This window comes from Platalea leucorodia (assembly GCF_965183815.1).
Source record: "Platalea leucorodia genome assembly, chromosome: 5".
NCBI lineage: Eukaryota > Metazoa > Chordata > Aves > Pelecaniformes > Threskiornithidae > Platalea > Platalea leucorodia.
Window position 1 is genome coordinate 96,179,102 of NC_138827.1, and position 16,503 is coordinate 96,195,604.

The 16,503-nt window shown below is 41.7% G+C and overlaps 1 protein-coding gene across 1 annotated transcript in view; it reads right to left on the reverse strand.

Moving 5' to 3' along the window:
* LOC309591782 (von Willebrand factor D and EGF domain-containing protein-like) overlaps positions 1-16,503 on the reverse strand; it is a gene marked incomplete at its 5' end in the record, with an annotated part of 180,394 nt that overhangs the window by 72,926 nt on the left and 90,965 nt on the right. The window contains 4 exons of the mRNA XM_082314548.1: positions 25-139; positions 2,869-2,973; positions 7,489-7,650; positions 8,728-8,864. Of these exons, the coding sequence (XP_082170674.1) occupies positions 25-139; positions 2,869-2,973; positions 7,489-7,650; positions 8,728-8,864 (519 nt within the window). The remainder of the gene's footprint in view (positions 1-24; positions 140-2,868; positions 2,974-7,488; positions 7,651-8,727; positions 8,865-16,503) is intronic.

The following is a 16,503-nucleotide window of genomic DNA, read 5'->3' on the forward strand; positions in this document are numbered from 1 at the left end:
AAATCTTAGAAAAATCTGTCTTACTTTCATTAATAGACCAGGTGAACTTAGAAATGTCAGGTTCACAGAGAAGACAAGGACTGGTAGGGCTTGACTCTCCTTCACCATAGCAAAGTCCATCAATATTACAAGTATTTTCCTGCCAAAAAAGGAAATAAAAATGGGTGGGAGCTGGAGGTAAGGAAAAAAGAAATAAAGATAAGAAATTAGCAGTTAATAATTTCTGGAGATAAGCAGAAACTCACTTGTCTCTTGAAAAAATAAAATAGTAGCAATTTAAATGCTGGTACTTTCTCCCAATAGGGAGAAAACAAGACGTAAGTTTTCCGGTTTCAGTTTGAGATCCTTTGGGTGTTTTAGCTCAGGCAACATGTGATGATGCTTGTCATAGATGAATGCAACAGAATGTGATTCTTTTTTTTTTTTTTTTTTTTTTTTCATTTCCACACTTATGTAGTGTATGTGATCATTATTCCCAGCTGTGACTACTAATATGATGATTATTAGGTAATGCTCAAAAGTGACCTCCATGAGACTAGTGAAAACTAGTGAAACTGGATAAAAGCTCCGTTTGAAATTTTGGAATCCTGTTCTGGTAACTTAATTATTTCTGGAGGTTCTTCATAAAAATATGAAAAAGCAGTCATATAAAAGCAGAATAAAGAAGTGTGTTAGATTTTAGGCTCCCATGAGATAGTTGTCAACAACAGCTAAGCACATTGTTGGTGCGTCGGTCAGGCAGAACATCCCGGCAGAAGTTCATGTGGTGCACTGTGGGCACGGCAGCCTCTGAGGCTGACCTGGTCCTCTCCTAGTTCGGGCGGCCACCAGGGCCAGGGAGGCCCTGGGGCTTCCATGTGGGCTGAAGACACTTGGGTTGTCAGAGAAGTGAACACAGGGACATAATTAACAGATGCAATTAAACATCTATGCCACAGGAAGGTCCTGTTGCAGATTAATGCCTTTTGCTTGTAGCCTGTGTTGGGGCACACTTGCAGACGGGACTTTTATCTGACATTGCAGGTTCCCAGCAAAACATGGGGCGCTGTTGGGAACACAGGAGATGTCACCGCCACGGTGGGACAGCAGGAGGGAGAAGCTACAAGGACCAAAGACATTTTTCCTTTTTCTTCCTTTGAATATACATTGCTTTTCTGAGACTGCTGTGTGTACTGTTACTGGCCTTGTGGTTTCTATCTACTGCTTTATTAGTTTCTCAAATTTCTTTTGCAAAGTATATTAGTCAATATTTTAAATAATACCACTTTAAGAGTAATGGGTAAGGTAGAGAAACAAAAAGGACTTTCATGATTGCCCCGACATGATAGAACATGACAGATCTTCAACATTAAAATCTGGATGTTAATTAGATTTTATTACATTGTTGTTTTCAAAGGCTTGATGTTCTGAATGAAAAGATGCTTTTTTCTGATGTGATAGTGTGGTACAGAATGGGCTCCATAAAAGAAGAACACAGAATGTGAAATGGCCTGATATAAAATGTCCCCTAATTGAAACACCTTTTCTGAAAGCAATTTAGGTATTACAAAGTAATGTTATAAGAGAGGTAATTAGAATGCGGTCTGATGCAATTGGAAGCCTAGTTCAAATAGTCCCTTGAAGCATCTTAGGATAGAAATTATTATAATCCCTAAAGAACACTAGCATATTGAGAAACCATATATTTCTGAGTTTCAGAAATGTAAGAATAAGGAAAGCCTTTGACAAAAAAAGAAAAACAGCCTAGATTTAATTGAAATGGTTCTGACACAATTATTTTAATCTGAAATTTAAGTGGTTTTGCCCTCATTTGGACCTATAAAGTAATTTCTATTCACTGATTTATTTGAAAAAATGTGAACTTTCGTTTTATTTTGGTAACTGGTATGTTCTTGCAATCAGTGCAAGTTTGAAAACTGTATTTTCCCATTAGTGTTAATGAGAACAGTGAGGCAAATGAGTTAAGATATACCTGATTAATCTTCATTTTATAAAAATGCAGACTGGTGGTCTCCTATTCATTCATATTTGCCTGAGGGTAGGAAGCAGGATCAGCACATTCAAATATCCCACCCAATACCCTCCAAAAAGTTTCTTTTGAAGCCGCACTGAAAAATGGAAAAGTTGTCTAACACAGCTCTCTAGAAAATAAAAGCAGGGACTCTCTTTTTTAAGGGATGGAGGATGTTACACTAATAAGTCCGCAGGAAAACAGAGGGTTATAGTGCTCTCCAGGCAGTTCCTAGCATGTTGGCAGTTTAAAATGTAGCACTAGACTTTTGATTACGGTTTTGAAACTGTCAAAGTACTATATGTTTGTACTTAGCTGTGTTTAATGTAAGCAAGGATGTTTTATGTTCTCTCAAGGGTGTTTTCACATGACAAAAACTGTATAACATGCATCTTAGTATACCTCTTGCTAAGGCAGAAAATGGGTATAGAAATGATATACCTTACAGTTACAGTGCCCTCACCAAACCGGCTGGGAGAGGTATAATAGCTTACTAGCAGAGACACTTGAAAAGTGAAGTTAAGCTGCCTTTCAGGGGAGACTCCTCAGTCTTATTTACTTCCATGAGCAGCTGCAAAGTATAAATATCATCAACCACGGTCTTTCTGGAAGTGTCTGTCTGAGAGATGTCCGTCACAAAGCATGCTCTATAGGTATTCATACCCCACGTAAGTATGAAAAAAAAATATCACAGACAGGAGATTGTGAAAGAGAGAAAAGTGTTAGGTTGTGCAGCTGACCTATGAAATAGATTTTCCTCTTCTAAAGCAGTTATTACACACAGTACATCAAAGGGAGGGAGAGGGCTAAGGAAGAAATGAACGATCCATATTAAACCTTTATGCTCTTTAAATTACCTTTAATTTACAAAGTCCGGTTGGATGGAATTGGCAGGCCTGGCAGACAGCGTCGTACAGGGTCAGCACTCTGGAATTACTGTACTGGAAGCCATCGTTAGTGATCTAAATGATACAAAAATCATCCTTATAAGTAATAATGTTCCATATGGAGACTGTCTGTTCATTTTGGAGCATATACTGTTGCCCCCTTGAACTGGATGCTTGCCAGCAAGATAAATTAAACCACTTGTGAGTGGCTGTACTGCAAGCTAACAAATTGCTAAATGCTCCAAACTGGAAACTATTCATTAATAACCAAAAGATCTTTTGGCTCAGCTGGCATTCAACTTTTTTGATTGCTGTTAGGGTATTTTCTGCGGGATTCTTCAATACCCTTATGGAAACTGCATAAGTACTCAAGTACTACAAGGGTGTCTTTCAAGGAGTTGTGAAATGAAATTAAGATTTTTGGCTGAAATTCAGGACCACTTCCTTACTAATGGCAAGTCAGTAAGTAAAATCCTTGGGGTAAAAAAAAAAAAAGAGAATGCCTACTATTTAGGTCATTTTAAATTAACCTTAAAAAAAAGTGCTGGAGTGGATAATACCAGATGGCAACAGTCCCATTTCCATAGGAAGGTACATTATAAGAACAGTCACCGTCTGTCCCAGCTCGCAGTTTCCTGTACATGTAGGTAATTTAGAAAGCATTAAGTTAGCATGGCATTTTTCATATATGAATGCTTACACAATAAAGGGTTAAATGAGCTTATATTTTAATTTTTCTACGATAAAAATGAGAAGATACCAGACTAGCGTGGAAAGGGTTAACTTTTGAGAGAGCGTTGCGACACCTCTTGAGATGTGTGAACGTTCAAGAGCACCCCAAAATACTGCTGAAAGCCATGCCGTAAACACTGATGAACACCAGCAGGAAAGCAAAGCCCTTTCTGTCAGGTATTTTTTAGGTTTTGGTTTCTCACAGTCACACTAAAGCTGCTGCTTAGCAGACCTAACAAGGCCTTTGCTTTGGATCAGGCAGGTAACCCTTCTGTCCTCTTGCTGTAAAAACAACCCCAAGCCCTCCTCCATCTCTCCTGTGACCCCGAAGCTGAAACATCCGCAGTCCCTTTACAAAGCACTTTTACAAGGTCAAGAGTGTAAAGTGTTTTGATCAATTAATAAACTATATTTCAGTTCATAGAAATAATGTATGTTAAATTGAACAAAGATAACTGGAAGTGCACAGAATAAAAATTACTTTCATAAGTTTCATAAAAAGCATCAATTATCGTAAGTTCACTAAGAATGATCTGAAAGCTCATGGAACGTAATACAGCAGATAGATACTCCCACAGTTTCACATGTGATGGTTCTCAGCTCAAAATGCACTGCAAGCTAAGAGCATTTGTTTCTGCAGAAACCAGTGCAAGGAGGTAAACAGGCAGTATTCATGGCTATTCACAATTTGAAATTGTGAAAGGGAGACAACTTCTTTGGACTGATTTAAATTGAAGTGAAATTCATTGGTATAACTTGAAGGAAAGAAAAAAAAAATCCTGTGCATCATACTCAGCTGAGATGATAGATATTGTGTGTTATACTAAAAGTAAAAACTCTTTTAAAAGAAGTAAAGAACTTATACTGCAGTTTGAGAGGAGAAAAAAATAAAACAGGCAACCCCCCTCAAGACCTGCTCTTCTCTGGAAGACAGTGCTTATTGGCAGCAAGGCTTCCATTAACAATATATTATTCCTAATGCAATTTACATTTCATTTCATTCTTTTGCCAGAGCGTCCAATGTTGTCTCAATACCAGTGCACTAATAACGGGTGAAGAAATGCGTAGACAGGGAAAAATATAAAAAGCTATAAAATTGCACTAATTGTTCTGTCTGAAGTGAGCATTGTGAGTGAAATGTAACTCTTGCCAATTTGATTTTTTTTTTTTTTGTATTCTTTATTTTTTTCTACGTTCTATTATCAACATCCATTTTGGTGTCTTTTTAGAATTGGGTTGTTTTATAGCTATTTTAATTGCTTTTCCATTAGTCACCTTAGTGATGTGGAACAAATACTTCAATGAGACCTAAGCTGAGCAAACCTCTCTTCAAATTCGGTTGGCCCTTAAAAGCCAAAGATGCACTTAGCGTTGTGCCTTGATTGCTTGAACATGTGGATCATCTGGAAAGAAAGAGCCACTTCTTCTGGATAAGCAGGCAGGACAACCAGGAAATCTGTCACTTCTGCCTGAACTATTTCATTCATCATGAAACAATCTTGGCTCTTTGTATCACTCATAATCTACATACAATTTGACTTGTGTGAATGTTTGTAAATAGAAAAGGAAAGCTGTAAAAACTTGATGAATTCAAATTCAGTTTCTGCCTTACTGACGTTTTAACAAATATTTTTTCTGCTCTTGACAAATACAGGCAACAATAATGAATTGAGGATAAGCAAGAGACCTGCTTCCCAAACCAGAGAAGTGCCTGCCAAGCTCCTTCACACTTCACACTGCAGCCAGGCATCTGTGTGGACAGTCCAAGTCATCTACTGCCCAAGTAGGAGTTCTTATTTTGATATCTAAACTAATTATACCAAACGCTCTGGTGTAGCCCCATGTACTTTCTTATCTACGTTCAGCAGCGTGTCATGGAAAGAATGAGCAAAATCTGAAACATGAATACAAGAGCAGATAAAATGAAAGAGCACTGAGAAGAGCTTGTCAGGCCCCCATTCCCCCAGCACTGGTAGTGAAAAAAAGCTTATGTGAAACTTTGCTGATTCCTCTGAAATTTGGTTTGGGAGGGGGGAGAGATTCTGAAAATATTGAACAGTGGTATTTCCAGAAAGAATTGTTTTGATTTTTGATTCTGAAAAATCTTTTACCTACATTTTAAAAAGTATCTATTAACATAACCCAGAAGATCAGTGTTGCAGTAAGTCTTATCAGGAATTTTCTGGACCACAAATTTTTGAACATCTGTGGAATTAGTTTCAAATATTTTTTTTTTTTGTTGAAAAGCTTCACCGTTTTGTTCTCTGTGCCACCATGTAAGGCCAGCTGCCTTTGAAACTGCGCGCTGAGCTCTGCCTTCCCAATTCGTTCAGCAAAAAGATCCACAGGAGAACTAGGATTGACACGCAGCCGGCCAGGCCGGACTGAGACGATTTAATTGTCTGTTTGCTGCATAGCCTTGAACTTGTTTTTCCTGCGGGGTTTGAAGGAGAGGGAAGGGGCAGAAGGCTTACAGGTGCAGAGGTTTTCTTGAACTCGAGTGCAAGGAAAGAGATATTCTACATGTGTTTTGAGAGGAAAAATAAGAAAAATGGTACAGACCTCCTCAGGGCTGAAAAGCGGCACTTGAAAGCAAACTGCATCGTAATATACCTGAGCTGCAAGGAAGCTTTCCTAGTTACACTGCAGAAATGGCTCTGTGCCCAGGCAAAAATGTTAGGTGTCCTCTTGGGCCAAGAAATTCAAGAGTGTGTCCCTCTTGGATCCTTCCATCATGAGGCAACATTTCATCTCACAGTTAGCAGAGTTCAGTATCTTAGAGAAATTTTGGAGCCCTAAGCAGATGAGCTGCCCTCCTGGTTCAGCCTCGATGTCTGCCCACTCTGATGGCTCCTTCCTCAGAAGGAAGGTTCAAGGTCCACCCCAACAGCCAATGGTCAAGTTCTGCTCCCACAGAGATCTTACACCAATCTCTTAAAACATAAATACTTATCTATTTAAAATAAATTACCAGATAGAAAACGTGTACTGCCAAACATCTTTCTGTTTCCCCTAAGCCACAGGCAGCACATGTCCCCAGTCGGGGGTACAGACAGCTGTGGGGCGCAGGACAGGCCATAACACCGCAGTGAAGTGAGTGTTTTACGCTTTTCATTTTTACATGCTGCAATTTTCAAAGCACATCTGCAGTCTTTATACTATGGCAATATATTTTTCTCAGCTATGGAGCCTTTAAATGATCTCAGTCTTAAAAAAAAACTAACCAATCTGCAGAAAATAACCATCCAGGCTGAGAGCAAAACCAAGGGTAGCAGGCGCAGGGTCAGTAAGGCACTGATTTCCTGGAAATATTTAGAAAGTAGGTATCGTTTTGTGAACAAAAGGGTCTAAAACTGCAGCAGAGAACCCAGCATGAGCAGGTACTGCACATGGTTCTTCCTGCAGTCATTTAAGCCCATGACTGGCAGCTTTGCTCACGCAATGCCAGCCCTCACCTGCTGCCCAGGAGTGCTCTGCTCCTGCACTGTGCAGGCATCAGCCTTGCAACCAGCGAGTCAGAGCTGTCTTATACTTGCTGCCTAATCAGGAGTTTGAGCTGGGGTTTCCAGAAATGAAATGCTAATGATTAACAATTGATTAGTACAACTGCATCAATCTCAGGTGATTACCTGGAGAAGTGATTGTAATTTACCCTTTTGGATTGCCTACAAAGACACCTGTTTTTAATTCATATTGTTTTGGTTGGTGGTTTTTTCTTTTTCCCTACATGGCATTAACGTGAGTATTTCTACAGGCATTTTCACTTCTGAAGGGAAGTAAATTGTGCTTTGCATTTTAATTTACCATGACAACTGATTTTCTCCTAAATCATTTCTTAGAAACGTAAGAAATTCCTACTTTCACTTGCCATCTTGCGAACGGCTCATCACCGGCCACAAAGTGCACAGCCTCTGTCTCTGTGATGTTCAGGAGAGGAATCTGGCAGTCAACAGCTTCAGAGCTGAGAAAATCTGCTTTTGTGGTTTCTTGTTCTCTTGATATCCATTCGCCATTGAGATGCTACAGTAAAACAGAAGGAGAGTGCAGAAACTGAAGGCTCATATAAAGAAATTGCAGCTGTCAACATATGTTTATATTTCTAATTAATAATATAAGGCATTTCCAGATGGTTTATTTAAAAGAAATGATGCTGTTACTATAGCCACAGTACAGAGCAAGCCATGCTCATCTATGCATGCAAGCGGTCTATTGATTTAGGAAGTGTTGTGCTCTGTGCTTGGGATGAGCAGCTGGGATGAGACAGGGGAACGCGGTGGAGCAACTTTGTGTTTGCTCCTGGAGCTCAGCAGCCAGCTCATTGCTCCTTGAAGGTGATGTCAGCTGCTTATCTAGATCAGCTGCACAGGACATCACTGCTGGTTAAGAGCATGCGAAGCCCTAAGCGGGCATGGCAGGCAAATCTTAGCCGTGCCTCATTAGCATGTTAGCACTGAACGGGAATCAGGCTGAACGTATTTTATGAGGTGGATTTACGAGGTGAATCAAACTCTTCATATCTGAGTATGCTGATACACCAAATAATTCAGTCCTAGCATTGCCTGTGTATAGTTGTTTATAATAAAATTATAGTGTTAGCAGAAGAGATGGGTTTAATCCTCGTTAAAACTTCTGATTTCATATAGAACTATGACTAAGAAAATTCAAATAAGAGCCTCTGTAACTATGTTGAGGAAACCTTATATTTAACCACAAAACTTAGCATTCGAATGTGTTTAGGAAAACAACCAAGCGTACTGTTTCCAGATGCACAAAATGGGAAATAATATTGTGATTTCAGGCTTCACTGGACTACAGTGCAGCTGAACCAAACAAGAGTTAAACAAAATCTCACAGAGAAAATTAGGAAGAACGCATAGCTGTGCATTTCCAAGGAACCAGTCCTGGAAAGGGCTGAGCCTCTTCAGCTCCCCTCGCTCATAGCAAACATTGGCAATGGCTTCGGAAGGTATTTGCACCGCGCTGTGGCAGTGAGAGGTGATGTCACTCTGCATGATTCAGGGTAAAAGACTTTAATATATACATCTCAAAGTTTGGCTGTATCATCCATACTTTATGAGCCCATGGGAAGTTGCTTACAATTAACCTGGTGACCTCGCAGTGCAGGTTGGGTGACTCTTTGAAGCCAAGGCCAAACACCCGGATCCTGGTGCAGTGGGAGGCTCGGATGTCACAGAGGCCCCCGTTCTCTAAGCCTGTGATTTCCAAAGCTTGCTCTGAAAGGGTGAGATAGATATAAAGCTTTAGAGAGTAGCACTTACATGCTGTTTTGGTTTAACAGAGATTTTGTTGTTGTTGGTCCTGGTTGTTTTGGTTTAATTCTTTTCCTTGGGGTCTTCCTTGCTCCCCTGTGAATTTCTCTTGAAAAGGGGAGCAGCAGTTGTCAAAATAGGAAGCAGCAAACCTCCATTGAATAATTGCCCTGTGCACCCAGTGCTGCAAGACATATCAGTGAGCATTATACGGCTCGTGGAATCAATTAACTGAAGCTGCAGCTTCATGTTAGAAGGTCTCCAGTGGTAACACTTCTGCTGACCCAGGTAACAGGAGGGGAGCACAGCTGAGAGGTCAGGGTGTCATGCCATAGCGTAGAGAAGCATGAAAATGAGAAGTAGAAATATCTAAAGATGATGATGCCACCGGGCTCCTCATAATGTGAAACAGCAGTGCAAAAGACAGTCCTTTTATTTCAAAAGCTATGGTTGCAATAAAAGTAATGATCCTCAGAGGAATGCTTGCTTGCGAGGGTTAAGTCATTAATGGGTGGCACTCAGCTCTGCACAGTGTCAGCACAAATGTCATGCACCGGCTAAGTTTCACTTAAATCCTATTTTGAGGCCTTAAGTAGGGCTTAAGTGATGTACGGCCTGTGCTGCCCCCCTTACAAGGTTGAATTTCACCCATTACTGTTTTTAAAATGGTTTATGATTCTCAGGTAAAGGTTCATTTGTGTCCTGTTGTACTTTATGTATTCCCCCATTTAAAATTGCTCATTGCTTTCATATTGGGGTTATTTTTACAGAGTCAAAATGCAAGTTCATTGGGCAGAAGAATTCACATATTTAGTTTAGAAAAAACATAATTGGGCAGATATTTGCATCAGCACCAGCACAGTGTAGTGCAAGCTGTTTTCCCTGTTCCATGGTGGGGAGAGGCTGCTTAGCTTTTCCTCTTCCCTGCCCCACCACCACTGCTCTGGCAAAGCAATATTGCCCACCAGTTGTCTCTGAGCTGTAGCTTGTCTAAACCAGCAGCTCTGTGTTGCCTAATATTTTAATGGTACATTGCTTCAGCTCTGATTCAAGGGGCAAAACGCCCTGAGCTGAGTTGATAACCTTCCCCAGTACCTTGCTGTTCCTTTAGGGCTCTGCCATTTAAGCTGTAACTAGGATGAATGCAGTTTAAACACTGCGATCCCACCAGATTGCAGCCCATAACAACGTAGCTGCATGACTCGTTTTTCCAGAGAGAGGAAGGAAAGCAACATAAATGTGAAAAATAGTGGAAAGACTTTTTCTGTACTTCTGAAATGCTTTTAGCTTTTCTTTCTTTTATTTTTTTATTGCAGCAGTATTAGCAGCACTGTTGGACCCTTTGCAATATTTACAAGAAGAGAAATGGTTTACAGCTTATCAGCATTCATCAGTTAGTTGTGGATTCCTGTAATGTACAAAACTATTAGTCAGATGTAGTGAATGGTTTTGATAAATTGCCTTCTTCTGTGGTTAGTGCATAAAAATTAAAAAAAATGCTTCATTATGTTTTTCATGAGATTTTAATAGTTAGCCCCACTAGTACTGAGGTAGCTGGGATTGTATTAACATTTTCATTATCGTTGCAGGCTTCTGTGGGTGAAGTAAAATCTCAGAGCCTGGGAAGGAGGGGGGCACAGGAGTGTGCTCCTGCAGCCGTTCCTCTGCCAGGAAGGCACTCGCAGGTTGGTTGCTTGTCGATGAGCCCCGCGTGCTTCCCCGAGGGTTTCCTTACATCTTTATGAGCATCCTGACACTACCATGGCACCATCGTGTCAGGGCCAGGGCAAGATTATCCAGCCTCAATGCTTTTTGAAATGACTTACAGTATCAGCATGGCATTTCCTATTTATTTCTCTCAAACCATTCTGTACACACTTTTGTACGGCATCTTTAAATTGATCTAAATCTGGAGGAAATATGTTCCCATATATGCTTTGGATATCTTCTCTCAGGACTTGTCATGTTATGGGTTAATTGGGATGAAAATGAGATTTTTCTTTCTGCTGAAATGGGTGAAAGGTTCATGGAAGAAAAATTGACCTTGTATTTTCTGTAGTTTGATGAAGGTGGGGAAGAAGGAGGGGACTGAACTGTTGTTCGTGTGGGCTTTTTTCTGTTACCTCAGCCGGCCATGTCTTGCACTGCCTGATTCAGCTGGGAGTGCTCAAAGGGAGGAATACACAGCACAGTTGCGTGGGGGCCCATATTTAATTTAATGCTCTATTCCTTTATTTTTGGCCAGCTGAAATGTGGTACTGAGAAGGTGGTGGAGTCCCCGTGCAGATTTTTACCAAGGCCTTTCACAGGGGGTATTGGGAGGAGAGGAAGAAGAGGGAGAAATTCTGATGGAAAATGAAAGTAATTATCATGACTCATTTTTAAACAAATGGGTGCTAGAGTTCAGACCTTAGGCCTCAGTATAGGCAGTACACTCCTTTTGAAAATGGTCATTATTTTTATCTAACTGGTTTTTAAAACGATATCACATTTAATGGGTGTCTGAATTTTAGGCATTTGTTTTTAATGTGGTTTTCTGTCTGTCTTTGCCGTCTAGTTTTGGCGTACATTAGCCAGTTTCAGCCAAACGTGGAAGGTGAAATTGTAATGACATTAGCTTTGGAAAAGTCTCATGTCAGTCAGTGGCTGGGTACTCAGCCATACGGATCCTGCTCTTGTTGGGGGAAACACAACCACGGTTCGGCTGTTGTTCATCCCTCCCTGTGTTAGTGGATGGGTAGTTAATAAGCCTGTGCACGGCATATGCTCACGGGCCAGAGAGGTGGAGATGTGAGAAGGAAAACTGGAGAACCTGAAAAACCTTAGCAAAAGAGCTGCAACTAGTTCAGAGGGAGACTGGAGGAGAGAAAGACATGGCCAAAGGAGAGAGCTGGGAAATATCATAAAGGCGAGAGTAAGGGCTAAAGTGCAGATATCCAGAGAACCTGGAGGTTGTGGAGACCTGGATGGATGTCTGATGTCTGTGGAGCGGCAAGTTAAAGAAAGAGAAATCTGTGGGACGTCAGGCAGTGCGTGGAACAAGTTTGTGAAAAGTATGATCTATTTGAACATTAATAATTTATGTTTAGGAGTGTGAATGCCAAAATACAACAAAATCCAAGACAGAACATCCTTCTTTCCTCTGTATGGCCTATAGGCCAAAAATGTACTTTGAGTTTTACTGGTAGATTAAAAACTGAAGCTGAGGGTAGCACCTGGGGCTCAGATGGGTGGCAGGGTGCAGTCACATTATGGAGGAGGATTTAAGGAGCTGTGTGTTCGCATACACTGGCTTAGGCATGGGCACCTCGGTGCGCTTCTAATGCCTGGTCTGCACACACACCAAGTAAACACACCTGAAACGTGCCTGTCACCTGGGAAAGCATTGCACTCGAACACTGATGAACAGCAGGAGATGTTGGGGAAAAAAGTAAAAGAATCTTGAGTTTTAATAAAACTGTCTTGGAATAAAAAGTAGAGAGGCATCTGGACTTGAAGGTTGCATCTAAAAGGCCTCCAGACCTCAGGCAACTAGACAGAAGTAAGGGGTCTGTCCTGCTTGGTTTGCAATGCTTGCGTTGTTCCACTCTCGACAGGCAGGGACCCTCCCAGTCCCTCTGCTTTACCCCCAGTAGGAATTTGCAGGAAAAAACAGTAAGTTCACCACACTGGCAGTGCTGACAGTGCAGTTTCTTTCTGTAAGCATTTACATGAGTCAAACCTGACAAGGAGCACAGGCTATGTAATCGACTTAAAAAAACCCTGCATAAATACACGATTGGTTTTCTAGATATTTGTTGTAGTGTATTATGTGAATAATAAGTATGCACAGATGTAGAAGTGAAATGGAGACAGTTGACACAAAATCAAGAATCTTGCAAAACTACACTTATTGAAGTCTTACTGATGGATAGATATGGTTCATGTTGGGTTTCCACTTTTGATTAGAAAAATATCCTAGCGCAAATAAACATTCTTCTGCAATGTTTGAAAGCTATGCATGCAACTTCGGGCTCGGGCAGCAGACATGAAATTAAAACTGGCAAGGATTTTGTTCAAATAAAGAAAAGGAAATGGTCTGCTCTGCTTTTCTTGATCAGGATGATAAATAAGCAACCTAAGTCATGAAAAGCAAGTCAAGAACCAGATCATAAGCACTGAGTATGGTCACAGCTTTGCTGAAGTGCAGAAGAAAGTTGTCCATATTGTCCAATTGCCCTATCCTTGAAATCATTTAGCTGGTTGAGCAAGCTGCTGTGCCAGAGCTTGCTGGCACAGTTGTGGACAGCTGGCTATCACAGCTATGAGGGTTCTGGATCAGAGCAGACTCATGGTTAGTTGTCTCACAGATTGGAAAGAGCAAGTCTGAAACTGTCTCCATTCAAATACACGCACAAATATTGTCTGTCTTTCTTTTGTATGTAGGGTTATTTCAGCAGTCCTATTCACAATTATTGAATGCATTATTCTGGAACTCATGGTAGCCATAACCCAAAGCTCATCTGAAAATCCTTTCTAAGAAAAAGTATTAGCAGCTGCATGCTGTTTGCTGGGATTTTTGCACATCACTGACCTCCCTGGCTTCTAGATGAAGACTGTGTTTGTCCCTGCTTCCAACACCAGTTCTCAAAAAACCCAGAGTTTGTCATAGTACTGAACTATAGAGCTACGATCTTTAGCTGACATGCAGTGAATCTGGTTTTCTGCTTTGAGGGTCTCTAGTGCCCAGGATGGATTGCAGAAAGTGAGCCCTGGGAGGGTATGGGAAAGGCATTTTGCAAGTACTCACTGCGTGCAAGAAATGGACTGGCTCAATTTCACACTGAAGGCATCCATGTGCTGCAACAATATGGGAGATTATTTTTGCTTTAGAAATCTCACTATGACATTTTATGTCTATTTGATCCTTCTATTTTTAAAAGCCTTGCTAGAAATTTACTTTAGCAATAGAAGGGAAGAGAAGAAGTGCTCTGTTAACTATAGAATATTTCCTTTTTTCTCGATGGCCTGGATAGGTGGTAAAATGTAAGATCTGGTTGCACATTCATGGTGCTTACTGGCATACCAAAGCAGGTCTCAGTTTCAGTCCCTCGAAGGCACTTCAGGGCACAACCCCTGGCAGCATTTTGCGGTTCCCCACAAACGACTGCAGTGATGCCACTCACGGGGATTTGGGCACGAGGTGCTCATGGGTGTCATCGTGGTCTTTATGTCCATGCTAGGATCCATGTGGTTGTTTTTAGTAATTTTCTCATCGTTACAGTTACTGAATTAGAATAAGATCTGGTTATTACACTTCGGTTTTTATTCACAATTGGTTGAACATTCTGTATTGGTAGATTGTGGGTTCTTTACACAACATAAAGCATGATATAAAGGCATTATAATTTTGCTCTGAATTTTTAGCTTTGGTCAGTTTAAATCAGACCTTTTAATGTTTTGCAGGTTTTAATTCTATAGCTCATAAACTGTCATGAATTTGTTATTTTGTGTGTGTGTGTGAGTATTTGGGGAAGGAGGCTGTTTGTTCAGGGCGTTTTGTTTTCTTTTGAATTTAACAAGATTTAAGGCTGAAATTTCCCATGGTGCCTGCAAACAGCATGATGTAAAGAAGTTATAGGCATGCATCTGGAGTGTCTGGCTTTGGTCAGTTTAAATCAGACCTATAATTTTGTAAACTTTTCTAGCATTTAATTCTATATACTTCAGGAAATGGTTTTGTTTAGCTACATGTTTCACTGAACTGCTTTCACTGCTTTGCATTAAAGCAAATAAACTAATCACTAGAAAAGACTAATCTCCCTGATCTGATTTGCAGGGAATAGTATGGATCACTGAGCATGCAACCTTCCATGTCCCTTATCATGAGGATTTGATATCCTTTTAAAATTCGGTTTCTATTGACTTTGTAACTATCAAGCTAATAGCCCTCTTCCCGCTCAGCCAGGTCTGTGCTTCAAATGGAAAGAACTGGGAGTTAAAACAGTAGATTAAGGCTGGTATTGATGTATTGACTGGCAAACTGGTAACAAAAGACAAGGAGAAGGCTGCGGTACTCAACAACTTCTTTGCCTCAGTCTTCACTGGCAACCTCTCTTCCCACACCTCTCAAGTGGACGGACCGCAAGACGGGGACTGGGGGAGCAAAGTTCCTCCCACAGTAAGAGAATATCAGGTTCATGACCACCTGGGGCACCTGAACATACATAAGTCTGTGGGTCTGGACGAGATGCACCCCAGAGCCCTGAGGGAACTGGCTGATGCAGTTGCCAAGCCACTCTCCATGATATTTGAAAAGTCATGGCAGTCAGGTGAAGTCCCTGGGGACTGGAAAAAGGGAAACATTGCACCCATTTTTAAAAAGGGTCGAAAGGAGGACCCTGGGAGCTACCAACCTGTCAGCCTCACCTCTGTGCCTGGGAAGATCATGGAACAGAGCCTCCTAGCAGCTATGCTAAGGCACATGGAGGACAAGGAGGTGATTTGAGACAGCCAGTACAGCTTTACCAAGGGCAAGTCCTGCCTGACCAACCTAATGGCCTTCTAAGTCTTAGGAGGAGCGGCTGAGGGAGCTGGGGTTGTTTAGCCTGGAGAAGAGGAGGCTGATGGGGGAGACCTTATCACTCTCTACAACTACCTGAAAGGAGGTTGTAGCCAGGTGGGGGTCGGTCTCTTCTCCCAAGTAACAAGTGATAGGACAAGAGGAAACGGCCTCAAGTTGCGCCAGAGGAGGTTTAGGTTGGATATTAGGAAAAACTTCTTCACCGCAAGGGTTGCCAAGCACTGGCACAGGCTGCCCAGGGAAGTGGTTGAGTCCCCATCCCTGGAGGTATTCAAAAGAGATGTAGATGTGGTGCTTAGGGACATGGTTTAGCGGTGGACTTGGCAGTGCTAGGTTAACGGTTGGACTTGATGATCTTAAGGGTCTTTTCCAACCTAAATGATTCTATGATTCTGTGATTCTAAGATGGAGTGACTACATCAGTGGACAAGATGTACGGATGTTGTCTATCTGGATTTCTGTAAGGCCTTTGACATGGTCCCCCACAACACCCTTCTCTCTAAATTGGAGAGATATGGCTTTGGTGGCTGGACTGTTCAGTGGATGAGGAATTGGTTGGATGGTTGCATCCAGAGGGCAGTGGTCAATGGCTCGCTGTCCAGATGGAGATCGGTGACAAGTGGTGTCGCTCAGGGGTCCGTACTGGGACCAGTACTGTTTAATATCTTCATCAATGACATAGTGGGATCAAGTGCACCCTCAGCAAGGTTGCAGACGACACCAAGCTGAGCGGTGCAGTTGACACGCCTGAGGGACGGGATGCCATCCAGAGGGACCTGGACAAGCTCGACAAGTGGTCCTGTGTGAACCTCATGAGGTTCAACAAGGCCAAGTGCAGGGTCCTGCACCTGGGTCGGGGCAATCCCTGGTATCAATACAGGCTGGGGGACAAAGGGATTGAGAGCAGCCCTTGGGAGAAGGATTTGGGGCTACTGGTGGATGAAAAGCTGGACGTGAGCCGACAATGTGCGCTCGCAGCCCAGAAGGCCAACCGTACCCTGGGCTGCATCAAAAGAAGGGTGGCCAACAGGGCAAGGGAGG